The 24414-nt window shown below is 35.7% G+C and overlaps 1 protein-coding gene across 5 annotated transcripts; it reads left to right on the top strand.

Annotated features, from left to right (window-relative positions):
• The first annotated feature begins 1724 nt into the window (after nt 1-1724).
• Nucleotides 1725-23969, top strand: LOC128673914 (homeotic protein spalt-major-like). 5 transcript variants are annotated; one of them, XM_064436235.1, is made up of 9 exons: nt 1726-1936; nt 8089-9852; nt 10744-10923; nt 11168-11301; nt 19800-19895; nt 20629-20851; nt 21249-21427; nt 21795-21962; nt 22137-23969. In XM_064436235.1, exons 1-9 carry the CDS (start codon nt 1894-1896, stop codon nt 22503-22505), a joined length of 3156 nt encoding a protein of 1051 aa, XP_064292305.1. In that variant the 5' UTR covers nt 1726-1893; the 3' UTR covers nt 22506-23969. The 5 variants fall into 5 exon arrangements, with proteins under 5 accessions (XP_053608068.1, XP_064292305.1, XP_053608076.1 ...); XM_053752101.1 differs by lacking the exon at nt 1726-1936 and adding an exon at nt 1943-2123; XM_053752093.1 differs by having other exon boundaries at nt 1725-1936; nt 8089-10923.
• The last annotated feature ends 445 nt before the right edge of the window (nt 23970-24414 follow it).

Below are 24414 nucleotides of genomic sequence, written 5' to 3' on the forward strand. Positions count from 1 at the left end.
ATACACCACAAGTTAGTAAGTATCTATCCAAGTATTGTTTAGTTTGAATGCCTTTATATATAAAAAAATAATATACGTAAGTAGAATAATTGTCTAAATAACGTTACTGAGCGGATACAACAGATAACTAACAAATGTCATTTGTTTTTTCTCAAACCAAATGAGCATGTATCGACAACTAATCACAGAATTGCAAGCAGCAAATCAATTTATACGTCTGACGTTTCTAATTTAAAAAAAAAAAAAATTAATCATCCTCTTTAGAGAGGTAGTGACGTAAAGAAAATGGTATCCGCCGATTGTGCTCAGTCGATACCGATACCGATTCGATGACTGGCAGAATCGAGGACTACGCCGCCACAAAAATTAGACACATGCCGCGGGTCTATTTATTTTGGATAGCTAGTACTAATCTATACTAAAAATCCGTCTTTCCAACCGAACCAAGTAGACGAATGGTTCGTATCAAATCAGTTATGGAAGAATAGTAAATTGCTTCTATCACATTAATATTGGATCCCGGGTATGCAGTCACACGTATACTATATTTAATTTAAACACACAAAGCGATTGACATGGCTCCCGGACTATATTTTTTTTTCGGTGAACTTGTTAGAAAAATTAAAATAGTTGGGCGTGAATGATAGTTTCGGATGTTTGTGGGATTCGTCACAGTTTGGATTGCAGCTACCGGCGTCGGTGTGGTCGATTTTAATTAAAATGTGTTAATATAATGTATGTTTGTGTAACTACTTACCTACGGTGTAAGTATTGCTAGCTACAATAACAAAATACTGCATATTGTAATTAAAATATACTACTTAGGTACCTTAATATTTGTACAATATAGTAAGTATATAGGTAGGTGGTATTAAATAATAAACACTTTCTACTTACTTACACTTACCTAAAGTACCTATCTGTAAATTAAGAGAAAAACGTCATCCCTGATTCCATGAATACCTATACTTAACCATTTTTCGAACACTTTGATCTACGTAATTACGTGCTTGTAAATAATGAAAATACAATGTCGTGAGCTTAAGTTTAAATTACTATAAATAAGGAAGATCTAGGTACAATACAATATACCTAAGCCAGTTATTACCAATTACAACAAAACATATTTTTATAATTTCTACTAAGAAAAACATGTAAACAAAATGTCATACATTTTGTGGCTAGTCCAATTAATAAATTAATTTATTTCCACAAACATGTTATCTTAAGTATACTTTAAAAGTATATGATAAATTCAGTAATAAAAGTATATATTTGCATAATTTTCAATAGTAAATTACAGTACATACTTTTTCAACTTCATTAATTATACACTAGCACGTGAGTATACACACGACTCGCGAAACTGATAAAAAACTAGAGTAACAAACTTCCAAACACAAGAGTAGAGTCGTAGAGCCGATAAATATAATGGACTAGAAACTAAAATTTATGACGTGTAAGCTTCAATTAGCGATTGTGGGAGGCTTCGCGGGCGCTGCGGCCGCCATCTAGCGGGCGTCGCGCCGCCCACCGCCGCCCGCCGCAAACACACATCGCTTATGAATATGAGGCGTTATGATTATGAATTATGCCCCGCCCCGAATATGGAATATGGAGGAGGGGGGCCTGCAGCGCGTGCGAATGGGCGAAGTTTGATTTATGAGAAGGCGCGGCCCCGCCTCCCTGTCATAACTGTGTACCTGGTGCGCGCGCTCCCGCCCGCCGCCCGCGGCAGGCTCAGTCCCGCTTCAGATGGCGAGTGGTGCGCTCGCCCACACTCCGCGTCCGAACTAGTAGCGAGCCGAGTGTCGGGCTTCGCCGCGAGTGTCCGCGTGGTGAACAGAGAGCGCCGCGACGCCTGCCATGCGCCGGCCCTAGCCGCGCCACACCATGCCGCGCGTCAAGCCAGCCTGCGTCCGTCGCGTATCCATCGGTACTTAACTTCATACCCATCACACACCCGCGACTTTACATGGAACAGTGATATTTAAGGATACACGGTGATCATACCCGCTAAGTTTCGTTCGTCCCCCGATTTCGAGCGCTGAAAATGATTCAGTTAGCGACGATTAAATTCGGCATCCACCAGAGAGTGAGCACTAAAACTCGCTTCCAGCGCGGTGAGTAAACAGTGCAGTGAATTTCCACACTTGACAAATATTTTCGGGCCACTGATAGGCAGAAAACGTCCCGACGAAAGTATTACGTGAATCCCCAAAGTTTTCGTGACAACAAAAACGTTACTGACGAGTTGTGATTTACTTATATTTAGTTAAATTGGAAATTTCGGTATGTACTAAGTACAAATTATTTTTTCTTTAAGTAGCAATTAAAAAATCTCAACTATTTTGAGTTAACTAAGTAAAAATTTATTTAAGTTTTGCAAGACTAGGCCTTTCTGGATTTCTAAAGCTATACAAAAAACATGAATTTATTAATAAAAAACCAAATCATTAGTGTTCTAGAGAGATTTTGAGAAAAAAAGTCCTTCGTGTGGTATGAATTACAGTGAAATTAATTACATTAACAAAAATGCAAACATTTTTATAAGGGATACATGCAATGATGTGTACCTACTTACTTATAAACTCTTTTTATTGTGGAAAATCATTTACTTTACGAAGTTAATTCATATTATCTTTAAAGTATTTATACCTATAGATATTTTTTATGCCTATCTACTTACTTTAATATTTTATTCCTAATTAGATGACTGGATTAATTTGACCTATTCAGTGGAACGTGAATGTTTATTTAAAATTTAACAAATATTATTATATATATATATATTATTTGTGTCATGTGTACTTCAAATAAAATTATTTTATTAAATACTTGCATGAAGTATCTACTTATTAGTGATTTTAGTTAGGTGTCAATAAAATATATAGGTAATGCCTTTTCAAATATGTATACTTACAAGTTGTTGGCATAAAAATCAGGTAGAATTTACATTTTAAACAAAAGTTTTTAAGTGTAACCTATGTTTGTACAATGCAAAAAGTACGATTTATGTATGATATCAGTATTTATGATCATAACAAATGTCCCTAAAATATCCTCCAGTCCTTGAACCATTAATGGCCCTTTGTCACACGTCACTTATGTCGGTATATTTATAGACCAGGTTAAATTATTGATTTCATTAGTCGTCCCCAACCACTGCTGGAATGACACGCTGTCAAATTTTATTATTATGAGTGCTACATCAGCTTATCTCATTGCCAGTTTTATGGCCGCTCTATAAAATATTTAGAGACGGTTTTATCTCCTAACGATTGAAATAACCTGCCCGTTCATATTCTTATGAAATATATTCACTGTTTGTTTGTTCGATCAATAAATTGTGGAAACTAGTTATCGACCGGTTCCATTTGGACTGAAGTGAGAGATATGCAGCGACCATTTACCTTGAATGATGAAAAATTATTGCGGTCATGTTTTTTTTAACTTTCTTTAAGCACTACATGTACCAATTTTAATAGAGAGACTAAATAAATAATGGATTCATATTACTAAACCTAACTATATTATTAAATATTAGCTGCGAGCCGTGACTTCTTCCCGTGAGAATATTGGGATAAAATGTACCCTATCTCACTCAGAAATAGATTTGTACTTAGGTGAAAGTATTTTAGCAGTCGTTTGAGTAGTTTTGAAGATTTCCCACCGGTACACACAAATTTAAACAAAACTCCCTGTTTATAATATTAGGGTAGATAAGTTTACAAGTGTAGATAATTTATCGTACGTATTAATATTATTTGCCTACATAACTAACATATTTTAAAAAAGTTGGGCGCCAGTGCAACTCTACCTTCCTAAAATGTATATTTTATTCACTTACACCTATCCTCAGCTGCGAACATATAGTTCTTCAAACTATAACTGCCACCTGATTGTACCGCTTGGATCCGGGGCTATACCCAAGAACATGTAGGAAAAAGATAGCTGTAAACCTTGTTAGAATACATTTTTGATTTGCGTAGGTTTAATATGACATATATTTTTATTACTATCACTCCCATATCTGATCATTGTTAACGTCGGTTTTAAGGCTTTTAGACATTTACAAAGTATATTTACATACCTACGGATCGTACATAAGGTATAAGTTCCTGCAGATTACTTCAAACTAATGAATATAATAGTAACAAAATATATTCAGCAACGGATTTATGTAGATGACATTATGACAATACAATTCCTAGCTATAAGTTCTTTATAAAAAATCCAGCATTCATTTTATAATACGGTTTTAAATGGGGGAAAATAATTTCTCAAACAAATTAACAACAAATGTTGCCTAAAACTTCCTCATTGTATAAAAATGTCTTCAAACGCATTGTGTTGACCACTTTCAATGTTTATTTGTGTAGCGAACGCTGCTCACTATTCAAATACGGGTGACACGCTTGGCTATAATGACACTTTAAAAGTTTTTTTTATTTCTGCGTAAGGCAGCGGCACCGAGGAGACCGCATAGCCGCTTTGAGGCGACCGCCGTGCGGCCCGGCCGAAAGCGACACTGTCAAACACCAACAAATACACAACCACTAATCCTTCCTCCAACAACTAACAACTAAACACCGGCATTTCGCTACAAATGAGATATTTAATCCGTTTCGCAACATTACCCCAGATTATATCCATGTTTTGTATCATACTCATTTTTCTATGAAGACGTGTGTGCCGACAAAAGGGAACCAATATTTGAAAACTTACTATTTTGCATTCAATAAAAGTACAAATATGTTATTAAGCGTATACATTTATAAAACAGAGAAATTTTTATGAGAGCAACAAGAGATAAGCAAATTAAATGTCTTTTACACATTATTTAGTTCACTAAAAACTTTTTGACCAATATTAAATATATTTTTTATAAAATTTATTTTTTATAATTTGTATAAAATCAAATCAGTATTTTATTAAACAGGATGTAGTACCTACTTACTGATTAGATATATATTAGATACAGTTTATACTTAATTGGCTAAGTATTTGACAGAATTATTATTTATTATTTTACCCTGAAATATTTATTATTAGAAAAAATATTTATTATTTTACCCTGTCAAATAAATCAATCACTATAATTTAATGTCACTTTAATGGTAATTTTCATTCATTACGCGATTCACTGTTTGTTGTTGTAATCAAAGGAAAATTAGGAATGCTTTTTAATTCACCAATTGTAACGTCATAGGGTACCACTGTCATACAAGCTCCATTATTTTTTTTGTTTTTAACATTAGAAAAAACTTATGATTTGATTAAGTTGGAAAACAGCCAATTCAACAATTTTCAAAAGGCAATTTTATAAATACAGTAATTCTGTTGATTAATATCTTATTAGACCGATATTTGATATAATATTTAGTAGAATATTTTTAGAATTGAATATTTTGATAGATTTCGTATGTTTGTTTTGTCGATAACACTACATACATACATTATGAAATAAATTTAAAAAACAAGATAAATTAACACCCAATATCGCATAACTTTATTGTTTTGTTATTAGGTAAAGCAATAAAAAGCTTTAATAGGCTCAAAGCAAAGAAGTACTTGGACACTTAGGTTTCTGAAAAAAATAATTGTATGCTTGTATGTAAATGTATTGCTTTTCATGTATCCTACTAATATTACATGTATGTGGGTATAGTGTTTCACGCAAAATCTACCGAAGCGATTGTTAAGAAATTTAGTACACGGGTAGAATATAACCTGGGATAACATATAGGGTAGGTACTTTTTATTCCCACGGGAGTGAAACTCCAGGGCGCAGCTAGTAAAAAGTATATTTTAATACGATAAAATATAATTTAATCCAAGTACATAATACGTTAAGTGTTGTCCATTTCTATACAACATTATTAAACATAAAAAAGTTACGTTTTCCATTGATATTACATACATGTGAGAGACCCGTATTTTGCAATAACAATAAACAGATATATTCAATTTATTTACTTTCAATTATTTAAGAAACGGAATGATTTGCGTTTTGTTTTGAAGTGATTATATTAATAAATAGTATTAGGTACAGGTATATATTCAAACTAAAACAAAAATTTGAATTATTCTATTGTATTCAGCGACAATGTAACTTAAATACATATTCATATTACACATAATAAGTAGATACCTACACAACTCATACTTCACTTTATATTTCAAATATGTATTTAAATAATTAGATTCGCGCCTTAATTTCATTCCTACTTATTAGGATTTCGGGATAACTAGATAGCCTATAGGTAATTGTTATTTCCTCGTGATATGTGTATGTATATGTCGCAGCCCAGTGGTTAAAATAGCCGTTCAATCAAACAGCTAGCCCTTTGAATGAACAACGCCATTCAATCACACGGCTATACGTCGTTTCGTCGACTTGTTGACTGCAACGTTCAACATCACAGCTAGACGACGCTTAGCTAACTGGTTAAATGGCAAATTAACTAGGGTGACCATTAGTTTAGTATGTAATTTGAAATAATAGGAATACTTTTTGTAATTTATTTGGAGATTATTCTTGGATTAAGTTTAAGAGGTGACCAAAAGTTTGATGACATAAGTAAAAATGAAATTATTTACAGAATTTCAATAAATACCTTAGTGATGCATTTCATAATCCCCGAATTTCTCCTCGAATATTTGTTTAAATTTTGATTCACTCGTATCACTCGTATAGCGTCCATAATTTCTGTCTCTTTAATAACACTAGTAACGTATATTTAGTACTTTCTTTCGAAAAATATCATGAAACAATCAAAAACACCGTCTAGTTGACGCCATATTGAAAACAAACGAGTGTTGAACGTATTGAGCGCCTAAAATATTCAATTAAAAAGCTAGACATGTGGTTGAATGGCGTTGTTCAGTCAAAGAGCTAGCTGTTTTATTGAACGGCTGTTTTAACCATTTGGGTGCGACATTATATATTATAAGCCGATTTTGGTATTAAAAAGCTGTAGTAAAACACAATTATAATAATAAGACTATGACAGATTTTTAGTATGACGGATCGAAATTGAAATAAGTAGGTACTTGCTTTTTGTTTCTCCATCAGATTCCTACTTTGCGTATGAAAATATGGCATTTAGAGATGAAAGGGTAAATCTGTCAGCCTGTTTTTTTTTTACTTATATATTTTTTCTGCTTCAACTAATTAATATCCATTTTAATTTACTACTCCGCTAACCCGGACTAGTACAAAATACGAAAACTCTGAATTAAAATATTGAGGCCTTTGAAACAGAATTTAAATTTTAAAATGAATAAGGTTTCTTGCTATATGTCTTGTCTCTTTAAAAGCCATTATATAATATTAATTATTAATTAATCGATAAAATACAAGGTTATAGTATTGTAAATCAGTATAATCCTATAATACATACAACAATGCATTCTACTTTTAAAATATCGGATAGGTACTACTATTAGCGACATCTATTATCGAGTAGCTTAACTATAAAGCTGCCGAAAAATGTTTTGTGTAATCATTGAATTTGTTGATTTAGGATATAGGCACTCATAGCTTGGCCTGTTTGAATTGTAATTTAAAAATATGATATATAAAAAAATACTTTTTATATTCAACCTGAGTACAATAAAAATAACAACTATTTTCCTGTATTCCACATAACGTTTTATTGTCGATACGAGTAGGTACCTAGGCAAATTTTTAAGACGAAACGGTAGATACAATCTACATTTGGAGTTATTTTATTTACCTATGACGATAAATGTATGTAATGTATTTGATTCTATAATACTTGTGCAATCTCTATCGCAAGAAACCGGGGGAATGAGTTGAAAACTTATGCTGCAACTGTAACTCACGAGTATCTATTACATACCTATTAAGTATATATTTACATTAAGGGCATAGACTATGTATTACATACATATTATCACGCCGATTATAGGAGAAATAATTCTTTTTGTACTAAAAATCAATAATTCTAATAATTAAAAAAATATTTTAAAAAACTTATTAGTGATAAATATACATACTTTACACTAAACTCTTTACGTCAAGGCTGATGTATGTATTTTTAACAACTATTATTGTTCTAGGTGAAAGTTCTGGATCGTGTTCGGACGAAGACATAAACAATGTGCCCGACGAAGTCAGAGATCGCACTGAGGCGCACATGTGCCCGCGCTGCCAGGAGCAGTTCGAGAGCCTGCACGAGTTCCTTTACCACAAAAGAGTTTGTGACGAAAAGGCACTTCAAATGGGCGAGGAAAGAATGCACTCGGATCCCGAGGAAATGGTTGTTTCCGGGGACGAAGAAATGGATGGACCTAACAAAAGATTAGAACAAGTACGGCGACATCGGCAAGATGCTGAAAATAATAATAGCCTTGAAGATGGAGAGGCAGAAGTGCCAGAAGCTGATGTGCCGCCAGTCGGACTACCATTTCCGGTTACTGGCCATGTCACATTAGAAGCTTTACAAAATACAAAAGTCGCCGTAGCACAGTTCGCTGCTACAGCAATGGCCAATAATGCCGATAATGAGGCAGCATTACATGAACTTGCTGTTCTGCAAAGTACTCTATTTACCCTACAACATCAACAAGTATTCCAACTTCAATTAATACGCCAACTACAAAATCAACTGTCCCTCACTCGACGAAAAGATGAACCGCTGCAGAGCCCTCCCCCGAGTGAAGCAGAGTCGAACGTACCTGTACCCACCGCTCGATCGCCGTCACCGCCACGTCCGCCACGGGAGCCAACTCCCGCTACTCCCGCTCCTCCTACCAGCCAAAGCTTGCCCTCAACTCACTCGCACCTGACTCCTAAATCGGACACAATTTCCATTCCTAAACTCCCAACTTCTTCCCCACCCATGATGTCCCACCCACCTTATAGTTCCATTTCGTCATCATTAGCATCTTCAATTATCACAAATAATGATCCTCCACCGTCCCTTAATGAACCAAATACGCTAGAAATGCTACAAAAACGAGCCCAAGAAGTCTTGGATAATGCATCGCAAGGACTATTAGCAAATAATCTTGCCGATGAACTCGCTTTTCGAAAATCGGGGAAAATGTCTCCTTATGACGGAAAGAGTGGAGGAAGAAACGAACCATTCTTCAAACATCGATGTCGATATTGTGGAAAAGTATTTGGAAGTGATTCTGCACTGCAAATTCACATCCGTTCACACACAGGTGAACGGCCTTTTAAATGTAATGTTTGTGGATCTCGATTTACAACCAAAGGAAATCTTAAAGTTCATTTTCAAAGACACACTGCAAAATTCCCTCATGTTAAGATGAACCCGAACCCGATACCAGAGCATTTGGATAAATATCACCCGCCACTATTAGCGCAGTTGTCGCCGGGCCCTATCCCTGGGATGCCACCACACCCATTACAGTTCCCTCCGGGTGGGCCAGCTCCTTTTCCGACGAGCTTGCCACTTTATAGGCCTCCACACCACGACCTATTACCACCTCGTCCGCTCGGAGACAAACCTCTTCCACCCCATCCATTGTTTGCGATGCGAGAAGAACAAGACGCTCCGGCTGATCTCAGTAAACCTTCTGCGCCGAGCCCTTCCAGATCCACGTCTGATGTTTTCAAGTCTGAACCACAAGATGAAGAAAGTCAGAGAGATTCTAGTTTTGAAGATACTGATCGCGTAACACCTAAACGAGAACCGGAAGAAAATGACACAGTTGCTGATGGAGAACCAGAAAGATATCCATCTTCATCACCGTACGACGACTGCAGTATGGACTCGAAATACAGCAATGAAGATCATATTGGCAGAGAAAGTCCGCAAGTCAAGCCCGATCCAGACCAACCGGAAAATCTCTCAAGTAAGAATTCATCGATATCCGGACCAATTTCAATAGCAACGGGGCTTCGTACCTATCCTTCATTTCCATTATTTCCTCATTCACCACCTAGCAGTATCTCCTCTGGTAGTATTACTCCATTCCAAAACATGAATCACAATATAGTTGACGTCGATATTGCGCGTGATCCTGTTTTTTATAATTCTCTTTTGCCTCGTCCCGGTAGTAACGATAACTCTTGGGAAAGCTTAATAGAAATTACTAAAACTTCAGAGACGGCAAAATTACAAGAGTTGGTAGATAATATTGACAATAAATTATCAGATCCCAATGAATGTATAGTGTGTCATCGAGTTTTGTCATGTAAAAGCGCTTTGCAAATGCATTATAGAACACATACTGGCGAAAGACCTTTCCGGTGTAAGTTATGTGGACGTGCTTTTACGACTAAAGGAAATTTAAAGACTCATATGGGTGTTCATCGTATAAAACCTCCATCTCAAATATTACATCAATGTCCAGTTTGTCACAAAAAATTTGCTGATCTTACTATACTGCATGAACATATACGCCTTCATACGGGGGACCGTATTTCGTTTGACAATTCTCGTCATTTGGTGCTAAATGATTTTCCATTATTAAGTAATGAATCCGACGTTAACGAATACACGCCATACCGTCCTGTACCTCCACCACTTTTCCCTACTCCTTCCACTCCCGGCGACCGACGGGCGGACTCCCGCGGGACGGACGATGAGAGCGGCCGGGACGACCGTGATCCCGCTAATAGGGAGTTCGACGATGACTCTGATATGAAAGATCGTCGAACTTCGCCGCTCTCCGTCTACGCCTCGGCGTCCGAATGCGAAGTAAAAACCATCACCACAACGGCTTCCCTCCCATCGGCGACAGGTTCGGAGAGCGGGCGGAGTGCGCGAGCATCGCCACCATCGCCCACACTGTCGACGCTGTCGACGCCGCCGCGGCTGCCACATCACTCACCGCTGCCATCACCACCCGCGCCCCTCGCAGCGCTCGGTGCTCTCGGAGGATCACCCTTCAGCCCACTCGGACTCGCGTTTCCTCCCGCAGGTATGCGATAGCGGGATTTTATAATTTCGTCCGCCCCGGTCGCCCAACATCCTCCCTATAATTGATCCTTGATTGCCAACTAATACACAACTGTCAATTAACTGGGCGCTTGAATACACGCTGAAGTCTTAGAAAAGTAACATTTAGTTGAAGAAATATAGTTAGTTTTAATCGTGCGTTCTGATCTGACCACACCATTAGTGACATGAAGCTGGCATTGAACAGTGGATTTATTTGTGTGCAGTGCGCGGCAACACCACGTGTAACATCTGCTACAAGACGTTCGCCTGCAACTCTGCGTTGGAGATTCATTACCGCAGTCACACCAAGGAACGACCTTTTAAGTGCACAGTCTGCGATCGCGGCTTCTCAACAAAGGTGAGTTGAATTTTATTATGCATCAAAACCTTAGTTTCTCTACATTATCTACTTCGATTTGTTGTTATATAAATTTAAATAATAAATCTTTCAACATATATATTTTACATCGCATTTAAAGAATATTTAAAAAAGACAATAACGCTAAAATGATTATCATGTAATAGTCACGTCTCACGTACCTCATTCCGATTGAGTTACTTGGCTTTCAGCCAGTTCATACTTTATTGTTACACAAATAGCAAAGCTTATTATTCATTTAAGATTTTCAAAAAAACACATGTAGATATGCATATTTTAAAGCAAATGTTCCGCGGTCCTAAACTACGTTAGTAAAGACAATCTCCTCAACAATAAATAGATACAGGCGTCCGGTGAATAAATAATAGGGAGGTGTCAAATAACTAACTTTAGTCAGACACAGCGTCGTCGGCTGCGAGGAAGTTCACGCGCTGGTTTCATTTCATCCAAGTCCCGATGCATTAATTTTGCAAGCAGTAATTACGAGTCATAGTAGGCATTAGCTGTTGTCTTCCTCGGCACCTGAGCTCCTTACAGCAGTTCAGTAATTGTCTGCGAACTTGGCAAACTTGTAGGCTCGTTACGATTTCATCTAAAACACGAAACTGTGGGATTTTCCATATATGCCTAAACTCATTCATAATAGTTTCACTATAGTCAACTGGTGACCGTTAGGTAAAATTAAAGAAGGCGAATTTTTACCTATCAATTTCGATCAGAAGGTTACACAAAGTGGAAATCACTCTTTTTGAATAAATGAATTTTCTTATGAATAATCTCTACTAAATATTATTTTTGTCTAAACGAGAGGAGCAGTTTACATATAATAGAAAGAATAAACAATGTGAAAGTATGCTTCCGCCCGCGGTGCGCCCCGCTGCTTCCATTTCCCAGCGCCCTACGGTATGCAGTAATTTATGTGTCACTTTTATTTTGTATTACTACATTATGTCGCCCATATTTACAAATTAAAGCATAATATAGTAATATAGTTAATGTGTTTATAACAATAATTTTAAACACCAATCCAATGAATCAAAAGCGAATGCACGTAAAAAATGAGAATGTTGAGATGCATTTGTTAGCTTAAAGGTAATAGCAACAAACATACATGAAATCATTAGCAACCACGGAATAGCACATTATAGCAAAATTATAGCTTGCGATATTTTGATTAATTCTAACTATACTTCACTCAAATGTTTACTAACCAAATAGTCGTATTTTCTAATAAAATGGTCGTTAAATCACCAATAAATATTCATAGATACGCACTTTTTATATTGATCACACATTAATAAAACTGATCTGTAACTATTTATTTAATCGTGGATTTTATATATTATCCTTGCTGTAATATTCATGACTTTAATAACGCACATAAATCAATTGGAAAAGTATAACTATATTTGCCATCGTTAGCATTAGTTACATCTGAGCTGACTTGATGGATTTAAGTAATATTAATTCTATTACAAGTAGATGTTTATTATGCATATAGGCGAATATCTATTTTGTTATTTTAAAGAGGTTTGTGAGTTGTGAGTTTGTATATTTGAAGCGGGTAATCACCGAAACTACCAAATCGATTGCAAACATTCTATCGAAAGGTACATTATCCAAGATTCCTATAGGCTATTTTTTATCTCAAAAAGCCCCAGGCAACATCTAGTGAGAAATATTTTTTTGCACTATCGGGTATGTTTCATGTATCGGGTAGAACTGTGTTTTCAAATGACATATTTGTATAGACCTGGATTTCAGAGAAGAGAGGCAGACACATATAATAGGGTGGAGTGAAACAAATGAAAAAAAAAAAAAAATTGTTTTTTAAATCTCCTGTGTCATTAGTCATTGATCCTATAGGAAAGCTTTACTCATTCATAAAATTAGTAGTCTACGACATTGTTTTCAGGTGGCGCACTGCGAAGAAAGATATTGAAATTTTTGAATTTTTACTTCTTACGTATACCCCCGAATTTAAATTATTTGAGTTATATTTGACAATCTAAATCTGTTTTCACCTACAGTAAAGTCTTGCAATAGCACATACAATATTATTTATTTTTCAAATATCATTAGTATTGGTTAATAGTTTGATGAACACCAAGTGATTTTACTGAAAAATTTCAAGGAAAACGCGATCACAAAATTCCTAAATGCCTAAAACACGAAAAGATTTGCGGTGTCCTTTGTTTGGCGATCCTTGTATCCTAAGTGGTATTATGTTGCCAACATATTGTGATGTTATTAAATATTACTTGTGGATAAGAAACGATATGATTGAGCGAAATAATGGAAAAGATCCTTCTGTCAAAGAAATATGTGAAAAAATAGCTACTGACATCAAAAACATTTGGTATAAAGCATCAATTCCTATAATCAGCCATCAACAAATAGTTACTAGATTGATTACTTATTACAATAAATATAAAAGTTGTAAAAAATTGCGAAGTGAACCAAAAAAGCAAGCATTCTATGAAGATTCCCTCAAAAAGCTGTTTGATATTGCAATATGTAAATGTTTGTCAAGAGTTGTATGCAAATGTACAACGAAAGTGCCTGTTGCTGAAGAAGATTTTTTGAACGACCAACGGAATGATCGCAAAATGTATATTGGTTCGGTGGATAAAGTGATGACAAATACTATGCGGCGAAGCGAAAGCAGGAAAAGGAAATATGAAGAATTTGTGAAAAAATCCATTTCTACCCCAAGTACATCATCATCAATCCCAGCGTTAGTTTACACATCTGGCAGTTCCTCTACTGATTCAACAGATGAAGAAAATTACGAGACTTGTAGGCTAGAAACGCAAAAACGAGTCAGTAAAGAAACTCAACAGATGAGAAGGAAATTGCAACATCTTGCAACCGCTTGTGATAGGACAGGAGTGTCTGATCGATCTGCAGCATTTATTGTAAATTCAGCACTGTTAGATTTGAATGTTATTAGTACTGAAAACTCTGCACAAGTTATAGACCGAAGTAAAATCCGGCGGGAGCGACAAAAAGCACGAAGAGATTTGCAATGTTTTGGTAGTTCAAAGTCTATAACAGCAGTTTATTTTGATGGTCGTAAAGACAAGACATTAGTCGTGAATAAAATAAGCACTGTATCGCATAGAAAGACTATCGTAGAAGAGCATATTTCCATCATATCAGAGCCCAATTCTGAATATCTAGGTCATATTTCTGTTGATTCTGGGACAGCAGCAAAAATCGAGAAGAATATTCTTGAATTTCTTGAAAAAAAGTATGAATTTCGTTCGTCTTTGGTAGTGATAGGATGCGATGGCACTGCTGTTAATACAGGAAACAAAAATGGCATAATTGCTATATTAGAAAAACACCTGAATCGACCTTTACAATGGTTTGTATGTTTGTTACATTGCAGCGAACTGCCACTTCGCCATTTGTTTTCCAATCTCGACGGCGGGACAAAAGGCCCTAACACTTTTGCTGGCAGCATAGGAAAAATGCTCGAGAAGTGTCTTGACTACAAAGTGGAGGCATTTGAACCTATCTCCTCGGAATTGCCTGAAATAGACACTAATTTGCTAAGTACTGACCAAAAATATCTATACCAAATGTGTTCTGCAATTTCAGCTGGTACGGTCTCACCAAGTTTAGCAAATAAAGATCCTGGGAAGCTAGCACATTCCAGGTGGTTGACTTGCGCGAATAGAATTCTCCGTGTTTATGTTGGAACAGACAAACCTACGAAAAATCTGACTGAGCTAGCTACTTTTATTATGAAAGTGTATGCACCAACTTGGTTTGACATCAAGACAAAACCATCTTGCAAATATGGCCCGATTCATTTATATAATATGGTCAAAAGATGTCTTTATTTAAGAGATGAGCTGAAAAACATAGTTCTGAAAACTATACAACGAAATGCCTTCTTCGCCCACCCTGAAAATATATTGTTAACAATGTTACAAGACGAAGCGGCGCATATTAGAGAATTGGCACTTCGGAGAATTTTAAAGGCCAAAAAAGAACTTAAAGGAAAGAAAGTCCGCGAATTCCACCTTCCACAACTTAGAGTCGAAGCATGTAATTATTATGATTTGATTGATTGGGCGTCAGAGAAGGTAACAGAGCCTCCATTGTTAATGAAATATAGCGAAACAGAAATTTCAAGCATACTTCAAGATTCTGCAGGCGAGAATTGGCTACAAATTGAAAAATATCCTTGCCACACGCAAGCAGTTGAAAGGTGCGTAAAGCTGGTTACAGAAGCTTCGTTAGCTGTCTGTGGACCGGAAGCAAGAGATGGTTTCATACGTACCAGAATAAAATCCAGACAAGACATGCCTTATTTTGAAACCAAATCTCAGTTTTTTAACCAGAAAGAAGATGATGTGGCTCCTTAAAGATTATGAAATATTGGTTCAAAATACGTTTTTTTTTAGAGTTCCTAGTTAGTTTATTAATTCCAGTTAAAAATTTTGCACATTTAGTTTATAACTTATCTTTAATAAATACCTCTTTGAAATCCTAATTAGCTTTTTTTTTCAAAACTTCAATGTCAATGCGCCACCTCAAAGCATTTCTTAATCCAGCTGAAATTTTACACTAATACTTCTTTAACTATAGGTCATCGATTTATTATACAGGAACATCAAAATTAAAAAAAAAAAAAAATCACCCCACCCTAACATATAAGACAAAAGAGAGGCAAATCGAAATAATTCTGAAACAGTTCTTTTGCTGTCATATTTTCAATTTCTTTTTCCTCCTTGCGTAAGTAACGCGTAAAATAACCTAAATTGTAAATTAAAAAATGAACACTAAATAAACTACACAACACATCATTTTAAAATAAATAAATACGTAACAAGGGCTATTTTTTGTTCCTACTATTTCTATAATATCATGCCAGTATTTCGCTATTAAATAAAACATTTGAATCGGAGACAACGAGGGTTTGTTATTTATAAATAGCATTTCGTATGAATAAGTATAAATTTTAATTCAAAACATCAAAATAAAAAAAAAGTTATTGTTAAAAGCTTTTTTATAGCGATCGAAGTTTTATACTCAGTTCGGCCAATATTTCAAGTATGTAAGCTGCGCCTGCGCGCTTGGTCGTGGTCCATCGCGCCACAAAAATGATAAGTCATAAAAACAACGTCACAGAAAACGATCGGAATATTAATTCATGTCGTAAAATATTTATTGCGTATAAATCCTTGAGCCTTTACCTACGCTTCTCGTCATAAAAAGATTATTTATGCTTGACAAAGTAACATTTTCGTATATTTCCTAAAATGACCACGGTTCTTATCAATAAAATATAGGTTATTTACGATGGCGCCTCTTATATTAAAAGCAATGAATGTATTTTAGGAAATATAACTAGGCTTTTTATTTATATTTCCAAATTCATTTGTTGGTTTGTTTCATGAATTCAGTTCTTAATTGTAACAAGAAAAGGAGGTTATAAATAATTATAAAATATTATAGGTAACTCACAATTGCAATAGGATTTTATAACTTATGATGCAGTTAAAGTATAGTAAGATTTGCTTATCGATTATACTAGAACTAACTACTTTACTACTGAGTATACTAAGACTAACAATGGTGCTAGAACTAGATTATATCCATCGCCTAATGTAATTTACTTATTTGGGTATATAGAAATTACGCCGTCGGACTTGCCCGGTCAAGTTATTTTGACACCAAACCGTAAAGTTGTACTAATGTAGCCTGTTAAACATACGAGAAAATTTAAATAAAATACAAGCTACTGGTCACAAATGTATGGATGGTGACGACGTTCGCTGTAAATACTTGTGTTTTCTACTTATACTACTAGTCACATTGGCGTTAGAAAACATAGTTTCGCAGCAGCAACAACCGCGGGACCAGCTTACAAGCGCAGGCGCATTTAAAATTACAATAAGTGTCGGCGACACCCGCACTCCGGTACGAAAGTTCACGCGCCGAACAATTTTATCGCGTATTCCCATCTTGTTATAGGTGTAAGTTTGTTGACTTCGGGTCGTGCAATATTTCACACGAAATAAGGCCTATTACCTAGCCATACCATAAGCATATTAGAAACGCCTCTTATAAAATCTTTAAAAACAAAATAAAGTATGTTTTATATTACCCAATTGTATATTATGATCTACGTGAACTGGAAGATTTCAACTGGCGAACTATAGCGAAGGACAGAAGACTATGGCGCTCGCTCGTTTCGGAGACCGAGAACCACTTTGGGGTCACTGAGTCTGAGGATAATTATAGTAGTATAACCCGATTATAAAAATACTCGCAATAATAAAAGAGGGCTATTAATTAGAATTATTGTAAGCAAGATTAACTATATTGATTAGAGATGATGTCATTAATCATTATATTGATTTTTCTAAGAAATTTATCGTATGATTTTTTCAATATTATTTTGTTATAAATTTTAAGTAAAAAGTACAATCCCGTCCTTATAAAAAAAAATTATTCATCCGAGCAATAAATCTACATAATTTATGTGGGTCTCGATTATAAATGAAAAACAAATATTAAAACGTTTTAACTAATGCGACACATAGGTACAATCCGCTTCCTCGATATAAATATAAAAATATCATCGGTGCATATGAATCGACTAATTAAATTTATATCTCTACTAGTTTGCAGTGTCAAGTGGTTTCATATTTTAATACAAATCACCTTTTTTTATCGCGACCCAAAAAATATTACGAACGAGTAATGCTTTGCCTTAACACGTTCTTGTTGGTCGCTTTTATGATACTCGACATAAAGTGTAAAATCACTTGAAATTTTTCCACCACGATTTATTGCCGTATATCCTAATCATTAAAAAACCGAACCACTGGTAGGTATCGTAAGAGAAAATATTGGAAATACATATCACGTTGCATTTTTGAAATATTCAGCTTCGTTCAAATATTTCAAGAGCTAAAACTTGAACCATATAAACATGGGAATTACTTATGTAAGGATTTACATTACAAAGATAACAAATAATGAGTCATTCAGAAAGCGGTACTCTTGGACATGTCCCGCATTGTGACGAAATTCCTATGGAGCCTTGACAACCAGTAGCTTGGCACTTCGCCCGGCCATCCCCCTTTTTTGTTTTTAATTTTATTTTTTTATCAAAATTATTTATATTAATTAAAAAAATAAGTAAGTAAAATAGGGAACGATATCGATATAATAGTTTATATATATACCAATATTAAAGATAAAGATTTGTTTTTTAATGAATAAACTCAATAACTACTTACTACACTTTTAAAATTTGGTACAGAGATGGACTAGTCGGCTGCTAGTGATAAGTAAAGCATAGGTATCTAGCTCTATTTATGATAAATATATTTATAATATAACTAGCAGCCCAACCCGGCTTCGCTCGGGTAAAACCATTCACCCTATATAGGTAATCAGATTTAATTCAAAATAATCGAAGTTCAAGATTCCAACCATCAACAGTAACAACGTGAATTCAATGGTAAACACCATTGAATCCGCTGAGCTGTCTACTCATATCTTTAGTTGACGAAATTTTGAATGGCATTATTCGTTATTTCTTTTCACCCTCATTTAACTACCCTAAAGGTCAAATTTTAAGAAATCCTGAAACACGGGTTTCATTATTTTTGTTGCATAGCATTTATGCCAAGTTTCAAGTAGATCAGTATAAATTTTCGTTATTTTTCATACAAACTTTACCCCCAATTTTACCCCTGTAAGGGTCGAATTTTAAAAATTTTTATCTGAGCACTACGTAATAACCTAAAGCTACGGCCCAAATTTCGCGTTTATAGCTTCTATGGTTTAGGCTGAGCGTTGATTAGTAAAAAACGCTTTGATATATATAGATTTGTCCGGAATTTCTAAGGCAGTGCAGCGAATATAAGTTGATTTTATAAGTTAACAGTGTTCTTCGCCATATGATAGTAATACTTACTACTATAGACAGATAGCTTGTTCTAAGATCAGCCGTGGCACCTATACTTATTAGCTCAAATATTTAATTAGCGAGCAATTCGCAAAACAACTTGCATCAGAGTACCTATTTTATTCCTAAGTATTGATTGCGTAGAAGTCATTTCAAATTATTTTCCAACTCTTATTTATTAGCAGGCAGGTAGGTAGTATTAGTAATTTATGGAACTCATTTCCTATTAAACACAGTTCTCATTTGTTATCCAAACATTCACCTAACTGAAATAATATCCCCTATTTTCCTTTAGTGTGTTTTGTGTATCTTACGCATTTTAGAGTTGTCACAAGCTACAGTATACCTAAATACTAGGCATATTAAGCATAAAATATATGCATCTCTCCAGTTTGTAGCATGACAACGCTAATTAGCGTAATCTTACAGGGTCTGATCCAGGGTTATTGCAGTTTTTCTTTTTAAATTATAAATTAGTTACATTTTCAATTTTTTATCCTGGATCCGTCTCTGTAATGTTGTGTGTTTGTGGTTCCAGAGCAGTGGCGGCGGTTGCCGGTGCGGTAGGCGCGCGCGCGCACCCCGCCCCCCGCACGCCACTGCTTTGGATCTCTGGAACGCCTTCGTCTACCCGGTATGAAAGAGCGACGCCTGTGCGCAACTCTTATTATAACTTAGAATATATGATGTTTGTACACTAACCGGTGCTGCACATAAATAATCCTGATCTCTATACCGTAACCGTAGTCTGTATATCGCCACACTTGTAGTGTACAGGCGACATCAAGTAATACACAAAACGCCTGTTTCGTCCACATTTTTCTGTTATATTTCCATGACCCGATTGACTAATTAATGAATCTATCAAATTATCTAGTTTTAACGATCTTTCATCTGCTAAATTTATTATTCTAATAGCTAAAGCGCCATAAAATACTCATCAAACTAATGCTATCGTCATCATTAAGCACGAATATATGTTTTATAAAATTATAAGCGATACATAGAGTATTATTTATAATCATTAATTATATAAGAAATATATTATTATTATTTCCATTAATAGATGAATATGGTTACACTAAAACATGATACAGTACTACATAGCTATTCGTATAATTTTCTGAACAATCTAATATTTAGTAGGTATATATTAAAAGAATGGCGACAGGAATTTCTGATTCATGTGATTCAGACAATTTACTGAAGTATATAAGATATTTCAATATGTATTTTAGTATCTATGGAAATTGTCTTTGCATTATCCTGAAAAATATAATACGACCCTGTTGTAACAGTTAGTGTGCAAAGCTTTGTAAAGCACCAAATGAAAAGCGCATTTTTTTTATCTTCCTTTTTACCTACAGGGTAATATGAAGCAACACATGCTGACGCACAAGATCCGGGACATGCCTCCGGGTTTCGACAAGAGCTCTAGTGGCGCCACTGACGACACCCGGGAAAGCAGTCCGGACAGGCGCTCGTCCCCGGACAAAATGGAGCTGAAGAGGTCGCCGCCTGCGCACCCGCCGCCGCCTATGTCGCACCCACCACCTATTGATATGCCTCCGCTACCAAAGCGACCAAGCGGTAAGTTGTTTTTCTAGTGTTCAACAAACCTTATGAGCTGCTAATTAGCAAAAGTAACTTCTGTTCATGGATATGCAAGCTTCAAAGCGTAAAAAGCAAAATAATGCCTTTTTTAAATTTTTATGGATAAAAAGACAACGCTTTTTGACCATGTACTTTATGTACTTCGTTATACTACTACAAAACGCCCGTTCTAGCATGACAACAACCAACACTTTTTAAATAAGTTTCATCAGCATTTATTCTCAGCAGTGTCGTCCTAAAATGCTAGTTATTTAAAGCTTTTTGAGAAATACTACATAATGTAAAATGCAACGTAAAGAAAGGATGTGAATGTCTACTAAGGTACAATTTATTAAGAATAAGAAGAAGCTCCAATAAACTGTATACTTCGTAGTGCCAAGTGTGCCGACCCACCCGCCACCGCCGGCGTCGTCCAAGCACCTGTGCGGCGTGTGTCGCAAGAACTTCTCATCGTCGTCCGCGCTGCAGATCCACATGCGCACGCACACCGGCGACAAGCCCTTCCGATGCGCTGTCTGCCAAAAAGCTTTCACTACCAAAGGGAACCTTAAGGTACTGCTACAGGTTTCGTCTTTTTAGTGTGTCAACCAATACCAAGCCACTGATACAGCATTATCTGTGTGCTACTACACATATACTTGGTACTACTACAGAAAACTTAGTTAAGTACTAAATAATGCTACCTACATTTTTTGTCAAATTAATGACTACAATTACGTATATCATTTGTATTAATCTAGTATAATTTTTGATTAGTCTTGGACATTTAAGTTGGGGTTAGGTTAAAGATTAAATTCTGTTACACCAATATATTGAAATGAATACTCCTGTTAACAATTAGAAGTTAAATTTGAGATATACTTCTTCTCTGGAATCGGCTCAAAAGAAAAAATAAAGTACGTAACAAACATTCTATCAGGTGCACATGGGCACGCACATGTGGAGCGGCGGCGCGTCGCGGCGCGGACGCCGCATGTCGCTGGAGCTGCCGCCGCGGCCGCTGCATGAGCCGCACGACCTGCTGCGACGCCCCGACCTCTTCTACCCCTATCTACCCGCACCTTTTCTCAACGGCATGCAGCAAAAGGTAACCTTCAAACTCATAGCTTTGCCTTCAAACTATTTATCGCTATTTATGTCATAGCTCGTGAAGGCTTACGTACTCATACTTACGTTAGCACTTTGCATTTATTCTCATTATTATTTTATCACTTGCTTATGAATAAGATTGATCACTTAGTTAAATTTTCTGATTCCACAGCTGAACGAAATATCAGTCATACAACAGAGTGCGGGACAAAACGGAGTAGCTGCAAAGTTTCCAGGGCTTCTAGGATTCGGTGCATTCGGTGGCGGACGTCCCGGTGCCGCATCCCCGCTGGAGAGGCCGCCGTCACTCGAGGGCGGCGACGAGAGGCAAGCCGCCATGAGAGAATTGGCCGAACGTGGCCGTGAATTGGCTGAACGTAGTAGGCAAATGCGGGAAGAAGGAGAATACAGGTCGCCTCCCGCGCACGCCCCGCATCCCCCGCCGCCCGCGCAACCTTCGCCCCCCGCGCCGCATCACCAGCACCCTCACCCCCTCGCATCCCTACCGCCACCGGCGCGCACTGAGGGCCTAACCGTTTAAAAACTATTGATTCGAAATCCGACATTCCAAAAACTCGAACTGAAAATAGTGGCGAAAACATGATGATGAAGAAGCAGACGAATGAATCTTAATTCTCAAAGGATTAGTGTCATGTTTATATTGTACAAAGACTTAGTGATAGATATAATTATATGAAAATAAGGACTGATTAAATGACAACTGGACGTCTGTTTATAGCATAATATGTGCAAAGTGTAGTGCTATGTAACAAATCGTTATTCCACGTGTTATTACGCCTAGTATTACCTTAAGTAACTTATATATGCACGAGTACGGGCCTGGGGCAATCGGGGACTCGACTGAGCCCCAAGTTTATGTCATTACTCTGTGATAGAGCACACTCAAAGACTGTGTTGTACGGACCGAAACACAATAAACGATTCAACTGTCAATCTCGAATATGAGCTATGTATTTACAGTAACGTACACATAGTCCAATGTGCTATGACATCAAAAATAAATATAAATTATCCCAAAAATTAAAATCTTAAATCTCTATCTATAAACTGTACATAATATGTATGATAATAATGAACGTATAGATATATGTATATTTCAAAATAAAAATTCTTAATTATTATAATGATATACTTAAATAATATAAAAAGGAGGGCGATATGCATGATTTTATCTCCACATTCCAACCAGATGTATTCAATCTACAGCACTAAATTCTAGGAGATTATTTAGTACACACTACACCTTGTTAATGATGATACGATTAGAATGACTATCTGTCGTGACTAGGTATCTAGTACTTATTCTAATACATTTAATTATTGTAACAGAGGTTAATGACATATTCATATCATGTAAATTAAAAAGTATTTGCATTTGAGGTCTATAGTTATAAGTATTTAGAGTCATAGCTATTATATTGCTTTAGAATACTTCAACATATCTTTGTAAAAATGTGAGCGACTGGTATAATGATAAACTTCTTTAAAAATAATAGATACTATTACGTAGAAAATCACCGGCACCTTCTGACTGATATATCTACCAATTTCACAAGAAATAATTATTTCCAAATACTTATGCATTTCTAAATGCCTATATTAGTGAAATAATGGATTTAATACTAAGTTTATACAAAAATTTTGTTCATTATCTATACTTTTTTATACTTTCAATCTAGTTATTCTGTGTATACATGTCGTATAAATTATTTATAACTAAATCATGCATACACTCTTAGTATTAAAAGAACGCTTGTGGGGCGTTAGGCCCTGTGCAACAATTTAGTTGACTAGAATAAATTCTCATAGCACCTACAAGTTATTTTCAAGTTGCAAATAGATATTAGAATGTAGAATTAGTCATGAATATGATGTGTCATGTCATGTCAGTATAAATAATCACTGTAAATTATTAAATGTTTATGTAAATGTCCAAAAAGTATTCAAATTATTTAAAAAATCAATTATACTAATTATTATTTTCTTTTTTGTTGTCCTTATCCTGACTTCCTTTTTTTGTTTATTTCAGTCTTTTACATGAATTAGCCTAATAAAAGACAACTTATTACTGTGGAGAACACGTGGGGAATATTTGTGGAACAGGCGAATACTCGGCATTGTGATTGGCTGAAACTTTATCCTGATGTTAAATTTTTTTTAAGTACAGAAAAATGAAAGTACTCGCATCTCTCCTAGTGTTCGTCTTCAGAGTGTCTAATATCTGAACTAAACACTGGAATTTCGTTAAGAAAGCACCTATAAAAATACAAAATAAAATCTGGGCGAAAACAATTGAGTTTTAGAGATGGCATAGAAAATTATGACTTCTAGGGCAAGGAAGATTTTTTTAAATAGGTATATTCCTTATTTTATTGATAGCTTATTACTAAGTATGTACTTTACGATACTACTAAACTAATGAAAAAAAT

The sequence above is a fragment of the Plodia interpunctella genome, chromosome 1 (genome assembly GCF_027563975.2).
Source record: "Plodia interpunctella isolate USDA-ARS_2022_Savannah chromosome 1, ilPloInte3.2, whole genome shotgun sequence".
Classification (NCBI taxonomy): Eukaryota; Metazoa; Arthropoda; class Insecta; order Lepidoptera; family Pyralidae; genus Plodia; species Plodia interpunctella.